The sequence below is a fragment of the Myripristis murdjan genome, chromosome 23 (genome assembly GCF_902150065.1).
Source record: "Myripristis murdjan chromosome 23, fMyrMur1.1, whole genome shotgun sequence".
NCBI lineage: Eukaryota > Metazoa > Chordata > Actinopteri > Holocentriformes > Holocentridae > Myripristis > Myripristis murdjan.
Genome location: NC_044002.1, coordinates 27,854,869 through 27,864,652, shown reverse-complemented (window position 1 = coordinate 27,864,652; position 9,784 = coordinate 27,854,869). Strand labels below are relative to the sequence as shown.

The 9,784-nt window shown below is 55.2% G+C and overlaps 1 protein-coding gene across 3 annotated transcripts in view; it reads left to right on the top strand.

The window, feature by feature from the left end:
- The window catches only part of grip1 (glutamate receptor interacting protein 1), a 16,331-nt gene extending 6,798 nt beyond the window's left edge, over positions 1-9,533 (top strand). For 2 of the 3 annotated variants that reach the window (XM_030046253.1, XM_030046251.1), the window contains 10 exons: positions 600-744; positions 1,002-1,141; positions 1,289-1,492; positions 2,476-2,629; positions 2,815-2,853; positions 5,393-5,504; positions 6,807-6,917; positions 7,926-8,042; positions 8,223-8,369; positions 8,537-9,533. In XM_030046253.1, coding sequence (XP_029902113.1) covers positions 600-744; positions 1,002-1,141; positions 1,289-1,492; positions 2,476-2,629; positions 2,815-2,853; positions 5,393-5,504; positions 6,807-6,917; positions 7,926-8,042; positions 8,223-8,369; positions 8,537-8,818 — 1,451 coding nt within the window. In that variant the 3' untranslated portion in view covers positions 8,819-9,533. The remainder of the gene's footprint in view (positions 1-599; positions 745-1,001; positions 1,142-1,288; positions 1,493-2,475; positions 2,630-2,814; positions 2,854-5,392; positions 5,505-6,806; positions 6,918-7,925; positions 8,043-8,222; positions 8,370-8,536) is intronic. The other variant, XM_030046252.1, reaches the window with a different exon arrangement.
- The last annotated feature ends 251 nt before the right edge of the window (positions 9,534-9,784 follow it).

Here is a 9,784-nt window from a genome sequence, read left to right as displayed (position 1 = left end):
GAGCTCTGTACCCCAGAACCTCAATGTCCTGAGGGCCGCCCTTCAAGAAGAGTGGGATGCCATGCCTCAGCAGACAATAAGTCGACTTGTGAACAGCATGAGACGTCGTTGTCAAGCTGTAATTGATGCTCAAGGGCACATGACAAGTTATTGACCCTGACATTTTTTGTTGTGGTATATCCACCACTGTTGTTGGCTTTTGTTTCAAGAAATTGTTTGAGATGAGGAAATCACCAGTGCATGCTTCTACTTAAATGCGCTACTTTCATGATATAATATCACTGTAGCATGAACTTTTTACATTTTCCATAAATTTCACCCAAAAGCCAAATATCCCTAACTTTTTGTGAGTAGTGTATACTACCTGTTTGAAACTGACCAATCAGCACGCTCCGTCGGCCTGACTCCTCCCACTCACACTCACTGTTCCTCAGTGAGCTCCAGCAGCTGTAATTCATCTGCTCCTCTGTTAATTAACCACCATGCCGTCAGACTGGGACACCGCCACACAGTTACAGTGTGTGTGTGTGTGTGTGTGTGTGTGTGTGTGTGTGTGTGTGTGTGTGTGTGTGTGTGTGTGTGTGTGTGTGTGTGTGCAGACGAACAGGAAGTGTCTGGCAGCATCATCTACACAGTGGAGCTGCAGCGGTACGGCGGCCCGCTGGGAATCACCATCTCCGGCACCGAGGAGCCGTTTGACCCCATTATCATCTCATCACTGAGCAAAGGAGGGCTGGCAGAGAGGTGCACACACACACACACACACACACACACACACACACCTCTACCAGCTGTGTTCCGGGCAGAGATTTGGACCAATAGGATCGTGTCGTTGAACAGACCAATCACATTAGGTCTAAAACTGGATACAAGTCCAAACACAAAGTCGACACACTGACCTTTAAAAGTGTTACAACATCCTTTAACGTGTGTGTGTGTGTGTGTGCGTGTGTGTGTGTGTGTGTGTGTGTGTGTGTGTGTGTGTGTGTGTGTGTGAGCAGGACCGGGGCGATCCATGTGGGCGATCGGATCCTGGCGATCAACAGCAGCAGCCTGAAGGGGAAGCCGCTGAGCGAAGCCATCAGCCTCCTGCAGCAGGCGGGCGAGACGGTGACGCTGAAGATCAAGAAGCAGGGCGAGCGTACGCACACACACACACACACACACACACGCACACACACGCACACACACGCACACACACACGCACACACACACGCACGCACGCACACACACACACACACACACACACACGCACACACACACTGACTGATCCTCTCTCTGTGTTCAGTGTCCAGCCCAAAGTCGTGTGTGATTGGCTCAGGGCTTGGGCAGGGGGCGGGGCTCGGGCAGGAGAACCAGGAGGGGGAGGAGGAGCCTGTCGTCATGGTAGCGCCCCTGTCGGGTCAGAGGCCGTTCAGCACGCTGCCGTCCGTCGACAGCGCCGTGGAATCATGGGACGGATCCAACATGGACAGCAGCTTCAGCACCGCCGGTACACAGGCCCCGCCCCCAACCCCTAACCTGTCAAACATGACCTCTGACCCCTGAACCTGACCTCTGACCTCTGACCTTTGACCCCTGATCCCTGAACATGACCTCTGACCTCTAAACATGGCCTCTGACCTCTGACCCCTGACCTGTGTACCAGGGTGATTTCATTTGTCTTGATTGATCTGCAGTTTTTGTTATTTTTATAATTCTAAGCTTTTATCAGGATGGAACGTCACGTCCAGACGAGCAGGTTAGATTAGATTAGATCAGATTAGATTAGATTAGATTAGATTAGATCAGATTAGATCCGATTAGATTAGATCAGAGTAGATTAGATTAGATTAGATTAGATCAGATTAGATCCGATTAGATTAGATCAGATTAGATTAGATCAGATTAGATCCGATTAGATTAGATCAGATTAGATTAGATCAGATTAGATTAGATTAGATTAGAACAGATTAGATCCGTTTCGATTTTATTCGTTTCAGTCAGATCAGATCAGATTAGATCAGATTAGATCAGATTAGGGTTCTCAGGGTTATCTGATGCACAGCCCAGGTTGAAATTTATAATTTACACTGACTGCAATGACTGCTAACACAGAGCTAACTGCTAGCACTGTTATAACTGTTAGCACGGGGCTAACTGTTAGCACTGTTATAACTGTTAGCACGGGGCTAACTGTTAGCACTGTTATAACTGTTAGCACAGAGCTAACTGCTAGCACTGTTATAACTGTTAGCACGGGGCTAACTGTTAGCACGAGGCTAACTGTTAGCACTGAGATAACTGTTAGCACTGAGATAACTGTTAGCACGGGGCTAACTGTTAGCACGAGGCTAACTGAGGGCGTGGAGCGGCTGACGACTGAAACATTCTGATATTTTCAGTTTCTATGAATTATCTTGTCACTGCTAAGCCTTTCATCTGTGTGTGGTGTGTGTGTGGTGTGTGTGTGTGTGTGTGTGTGTGGGTGTGTAGCTCCACCCTTCCAGTCGTCTCCCTACAGTTTCCACGATTGGCGAAGCACCAAGATGACCAACAGCCAATCATCTTCTTCTGCTCGCCAGAGAGCCAATCCGCTGTCAGATCTGGGCCTGAGTGACGACGACTGGGACCGCCCACCGCTCAGCGGGTGAGCAGAGAGAGAGAGAGAGAGAGAGAGAGAGAGAGAGAGAGAAAGGGATGGAGGGTGGGAGGGAGGGAGGGAGTGCAGTACATTTCTACTTTCTGGCCCTCAGTTAGCGTGTTAGCGTGGCTCATTGGCAGCAGTGGGAGTTGTTAGCATGGAGCTAACAGTAGTGGTGTGTCTCTCTGCAGAGCCTGTAATCTACCCAGCGGTCTAATCTCTGACAGCAGGTACCTGACCTCTGACCCTGACCTCTGACCCCGCCCCTCCTCTGTCACCCCCTGACCTCTGGCAGGACCCTGAGATGCTGACCTCTGACCTTTCGTCTTCACCCCCCCACACACACACACACAAGGCCTTTCTCTTTTCTCAGCTGTGCATCCTCGAGTCCTCTCCTCGCCTCCTCTCCTCACGCCGGAGAGACTGGAGGAGAGAGGAGGCAAGGAGGCGAGGGAGAAACTGAAGGAGAGAGGAGGCAAGGAGGCGAGGGAGAAACAGAAGGAGAGAGGAGGCAAGGAGGCGAGGGAGAAACTGGAGGAGAGAGGAGGCAAGGAGGTGAGGGACAAACTGAAGGAGAGAGGAGGCAAGGAGGCGAGGGAGAAACAGAAGGAGAGAGGAGGCAAGGAGGCGAGGAAGAAACTGGAGGAGAGAGGAGGCAAGGAGGCGAGGGAGAAACAGAAGGAGAGAGGATGCTGTATGAAGGGCAGAACATCCTCCAGATCCCAGCTGCTGCTCCTCAGCCTCTCCTCAGCTTCTCCTCAGCTGCTGCTCCTCTGGCACAGCCCAGCAGCCTCTCCTCAGCTTCTCCTCAGCTTCTCCTCAGCAGCTCCTCCTCAGCTTCTCCTCAGCAGCCTCTCCTCAGCTTCTCCTCAGCTTCTCCTCAGCAGCTCCTTAGCAGCCTCTCCTCAGCAGCTCCTCAGCAGCTCCTCAGCAGCCTCTCCTCAGCTTCTCCTCAGCAGCTCCTCCTCAGCAGCTCCTCCTCAGCAGCCTCTCCTCAGCAGCTCCTCCTCAGCAGCTCCTCCTCAGCAGCTCCTCCTCATCAGCTTCTCCTCAGCAGCTCCTCCTCAGCAGCTCCTCCTCAGCAGCTCCTCCTCAGCCTCTCCTCAGCTCCTCAGCAGCTCCTCCTCAGCAGCTCCTCCTCAGCAGCCTCTCCTCAGCCTCTCCTCAGTTCCTCAGCAGCTCCTCCTTAGCAGCTCCTCCTCAGCAGCTCCTCAGCAGCTCCTCAGCAGCTCCTCAGCAGCCTCTCCTCAGCCTCTCCTCAGTTCCTCAGCAGCTCCTCCTTAGCAGCTCCTCCTCAGCAGCTCCTCAGCAGCCTCTCCTCAGCAGCTCCTCCTGAGGAGCAGCTCCTCCTCAGCAGCTGATCTGAACATGAGGATGATGAAGACAGAGAGCCTTCAGCCTGGACCTCGTGTGGTATTTAAGCAGTGCACTACTGTTTCACATTATTACACTGACCCGGACCCTGACCCTGACCCGGACCCTGACCCGGACCCGGACCCGGACCCGGACCCTGACCTTGATTTGGACCCTGACCCAGACCCTGACCCTAACCCTGATTTGGACCCTGACCCTGACCCGGACCCGGACCCGGACCCTGACCCTGACCCTGACCCTGACCCGGACCCGGACCCTGACCCTGATTTGGACCCTGACCCGGACCCGGACCCGGACCCTGATTTGGACCCGGACCCGGACCCGGACCCTGACCCGGACCCTGATTTGGACCCGGACCCGGACCCGGACCCTGACCCTGACCAGGACCCTGACCCTGACCTGGACCCGGACCCAGACCCGGACCCGGACCCTGACCCTGATTTGGACCCTGACCCTGATTTGGACCCTGACCCTGACCCTGATTTGGACCCTGACCCTGACCCGGACCCGGACCCTGACCCTGACCCTGACCCTGACCCTGACCCTGACCCGGACCCTGACCCTGATTTGGACCCGGACCCGGACCCGGACCCGGACCCTGACCCTGACCCAGACCCAGACCCTGACCCTGACCCGGTCCTGGACCATGACCCCGAGGCGCTGCGGCGTCCAGCAGGCGGGCTGCAGCCGACAGGCCGGCCGGGCTCGGCAGGACCAGCAGCAGGACGGCTCGGCTCACCGGCGCCGCCTCATGGCTGCTTCTGGTCAGAACCAGTCTGTGAAGTAACAGCTGGACCTGTGGAAAGAACATGAGAGGTGAGCAGCAGAGGGAGGTGAAGACACGGGTGGAACCTCTCAGGAGAACATCAGAACATGAAGCAGCTGATCCTGCTGTGAGGTCACAGCTGGACACACCTCCTCACAGAAGACACCTGAGCCTCCTCACAGGAGACACCTGAGCCTCCTCGCAGAAGACACCTGAGCCTCCTCGCAGGAGACACCTGAGCCTCCTCACAGGAGACACCTGAGCCTCCTCACAGGAGACACCTGAGCCTCCTCACAGGAGGCACCTGAGCCTCCTCACAGGAAACACCTGAGCCTCCTCGCTCCTCCAGGTGCCTTTGGGGAACTGAGATCCTGCAAAATGGAGGCTGAGATGGATTTCCAGCTCAAGGCAGAAGGACAGAGGAGACGAGGACAGAGGAGACGAGGAGAGAGGAGACGAGGAGGCACAGAACAGAGAAATGAGAAAAGCCCTCAGTAGATCTGTATGAACTGCACATGCGCCTTCCTGAGTGACACACCCCCAGCATGCTGTGTGTGTGTGTGTGTGTGTGTGTCACCCTGCTGCCTTCTGCTCTCTGATTGGCTGCTGTGTGTGACCTCTGACCCCAGGTTCAACGTGGGGCATGATGGGACGGAGCCGGACCAGGAGGAGAACTTCTGGTCTCAGGCTCTGGAGGACCTGGAGACGTGCGGGCAGAGCGGCATCCTGCGGGAGCTGGAGGTGCCGGCCTCTTGTTGTTGTTGTTGTTGTTGTTGTTGTTGTTGTTGTTACTGTAGTTATTATGATGGTTATATTTCTTCTTATTATTAACATTGTTGTTATTATTATTTATTAGTAGAACAAACAGAATCTGTTTTGTTCCAGGAGTCTGGAGCTGAGACCAACAACCTCACTGTGGTAGCTTCCTCTTCCTCCTCCTCTTCCTCCTCCTCCTCTCCTCCTCTTCCCCCTCCTCCTCCTCCTCTCCTCCTTGTCCTCCTCCTCCTCCTCCCCCTCCTCTCCTCTTCCTCCTCCCCCTCCTCCTCTCCTCCTCCTCCTCCTCCTCTCCTCCTTGTCCTCCTCTCCTCCTCCTCCTCCTCCTTGTCCTCCTCCTCCTCCCCCTCTCCTCTTCCTCCTCCCCCTCCTCCTCCTCCTCCTTGTCCTCCTCTTCCTCCTTCCCCTCCTTGTCCTCCTCTTCCTCCTCCCCCTCCTCTTCCTCCTCCTCCTCCTCCTCCTCCTCCTCCTCCTCCTCCTCTCTAACTAACTTGTGTCTGACTAACTGCACCACAGCAGCTCTTCATCACAGGCTTGTGTTGAGGCATGGCCGTTTGTGCAAAGCATGCTGGGATATTGAGCAGCTGTTTTAATTGCACCGAGCGTCTGATGAATCCTCGGCTCTGATTGGCTGAGAGTGACACGCCTGGCCTGGCAGCGTGTAGCGTGTAGCGTGTAGCGTGTTGACATCAGAGTTTAAAGTGAAGGACGTGCAGCTTCACTGATCTGCTGGTTAACATCAGCACCAACATCCTGCTGTCCTCTGTCCTCTGTCCTCTGTCCTCTGCTGAGTCTGCCTCATTGTTCCTGCTAAATCTTTGCTGATGTTCCAGTATTTTTGTTTTTTGCTCATCACTTTTCCTCAGTATATTCACTGGATTTCTTTCAAAAAGGCGGGAAAAAGGCAGTGAGTGTAATTAGGCAGAAATGACCCAGACAGAAATGATCAGCAGATTAGCAGAAAAATTAGCAGAATGTAAGTAAAGAGTTTGGAAAAAATCAAGAAAATTACAAGAAAATGTACAAAAAAGTTACTTGATCAGTTACACAAAATATTTAAAATAAAAAAGAAAATCAACCCGCATTTATATTGATAAAGGATTTACAGGTCAGATCAGTAATTCTTGTTCGTATAGAAACTGAATGTAGCTGTTTTCACGTGTCGTGATGTCATCGAGGTCATGACCTCAGCCAATGGGATCAAAGCCCTCAGCCACAGTTTACATCTCCATGTTTCTGATTGGTTGTTTTCTGATTGGCTGTCTCCAGGCAACCATCATGTCAGGATCCAGCCTCAGTCTGAACCATGACCCCGCCCCCCTGCGCAGCACGCTGGGCCGCCAGGCCAGCTTCCAGGAGCGCAGCACCTCCAGGCCGCAGGTAACCCTCCCTGACCCTCGACCACCTGACCACCTGACCCCCGACCACCTGACCACCTGACCCCCGACCCCCGACCACCCTCCCTGACCACCTGACCACCTGACCCCCGACCACCCGACCACCTGACCACCTGACCCCCGACCCCCGACCACCCTCCCTGACCACCTGACCACCTGACCCCCGACCACCTGACCACCTGACCCCCGACCACCCTCCCTGACCACCTGACCACCTGACCCCCGACCACCTGACCACCTGACCCCCGACCCCCGACCACCCTCCCTGACCACCTGACCACCTGACCACCCTCCCTGACCACCTGACCACCTGACCACCTGACCCCCGACCCCCGACCACCCTCCCTGACCACCTGACCCCCGACCCCCGACCACCCTCCCTGACCACCTGACCCTCGACCACCTGACCACCTGACCCCCGACCACCTGACCACCTGACCCTCGACCACCTGACCACCTGACCCCGACCACCTGACCCCCGACCACCTGACCACCCTCCCTGACCACCTGACCACCTGACCCCTGACCACCTGACTCCCTGACCACCCAACCCCCAACCACCTGACCACCTGACCACCTGACCACCTGACCCCCGACCACCTGACCACCTGAGTCCCCGACCACCTGACCACTTGACCCCCTGTCCACCTGACTCCTTGACCACCCGACCCCCGACCACCTGAGTCCCCGACCACCTGACCACTTGACCCCCGTCCACCTGACTCCCCGACCACCTGACCCCTGACCCCCGACCCCCGACCACCTGACCCCCGACCACCTGAGTCCCCGACCACCTGACCACCCGACCCCCGACTACCTGACCACCTGACCCCCGACCACCTGACCACCTGACCACCTGACCCCCGTCCTCCTGACCACCTGACCCCCTGACACCCCAGCCCCCCTCCCTGACCCCTGACCCCCTGTCAGGTGAGAGCAGACATGAGAACAGTGTGTTGTGTTTGCGTGACGTGATGATCATTTTTCCCAGGTGACCCCGCGCTCCAACACCTTGCCCTCTGACCCCCAGCGCCGAGCCTTCGCCATGAGGAAGATGAGGCAGGAAGTCAACGACATCCTGACTCAGAACCCTGTGGAACTCCACAAGGTGACCTTTGACCCTTGAATCTCAACCCAACCCCACCCTCCATCTCAACTCCTGACCTCTCAACTCTCAACTTGACCTCTGACCTCTGGCTCTGAATTCCTGCTCTGACATCTAAACCAACCCAAACATTGACCCTGACCTCTGACCTTGGTGTGTGTGTGTGTGTGTGTGTGTGTGCAGCTGACTCTGGAGAAGGCCTCAGATCTGGAGGATTTCGGGTTCAGTGTGTCTGACGGTTTGTTGGATCGTGGCGTTTACGTTAACAACATCCGAGCGGGGGGGCCGGCCCAGAAGGGGGGGCTGCGGGCCTACGACCGAATACTGCAGGTACACACACACACACACACACACACACACACACACACACACACACACACACACACACACACGTGTCAGTTAGTTAATGTGCTGCTCTGTGTTCAGCAGCTGTTAGTGTCTCTCTCTCTCTCTCTCTCTCTCTCTCTCCCTGGCCTGACTCGGTGTCTCTCGCCCAGATTAACCATGTAAGGACCAGAGACTTCGACTGCTGCCTCGTCGTTCCTCTCATCGCCGAGTCTCCCAACCGGCTGGAGCTCGTCATCAGCCGAAACCCCGCCTCCTCCGCCCTGACCGCCAATCATGTCGACGGCACCACCTCTGGCCACGCCCCTCAGCCAACCGACGGCGAGCCGGGCCCGTCGGAGCTCCCCGTTGGCCAGGGAGAGGACGGCCCGATCAGCTGGAGCCAACCGGGAGAGGGCGTGGGGGCGGGGCCAGTCAATAACAGTTCCTTATAGCAGAGACACTGGATGAAACTGGTTTAAACCGGATCAGGCCGGTTCTAACCAGAGTGGACTGCAGAGGTCACTGAGTCAATACAGCAGAGAAGGAGCTGGATCAGACCGGTTCAGACCGGTTTGCAGATGAGACCCCATGGTGCTACACACCCTCTGGATGACCTCTGACCTCTGACCCCGACAACAGCCTGGAAGCACACCGACGGACCGCCTCCTCACCTGAACCGGTTCCACGGGTTCCACTGGAACCAGTTCTACTGCTCCTTTCGGTTCCTCTAGGACCAGTAACACTGGTTATGCTGGATCCAGGTCAATTGGTTCTACTGGTTCCACTGTTTCTACTGGAACCAGTTCTACTGCTAGCAGAACCATTTCTAGAACCAGAACCAGAACTATGGCTACTGATCCTACTGGTTTTACCGGAACCATTTCTCCTGGTTCTGCTGGCACTACTGGTTCTACTGGAACCACTTCTACTGGTTCCACTGGTTCTTCTGGACCAGTTCTAGTGATCCAATGGGTTCCACCGGTTCCACCAGAGCCATGGCTACTGGTCTGACTGGAACCAGAACCACAGCAGCACAAAGACTGACCTGCTGACGCACAGACAGACGGGTTGCTATGGAGACGGTCATACAGATGGTCAGGTTGCTATGGAAACAGTTGTGTGCCATGAAGAGCCTGCAGACCAGAGGAACCACGAGAACACTGATGATGATGATGATGATGATGATGGTGGTGATGATGATGATGATGATGATGATGATGATGGTGATGATAATGATGATGATGATGATGATGGTGATGGTGATGATGATGATGATGGTGATGGTGATGATGATGATGATGGTGGTGATGATGATGATGGTGATGATGATGATAATGATGATGATGATGATGATGATGATGGTGATGATGATGATGGTGATGATGGTGATGATGATGATGGTGATGATGATGATGATG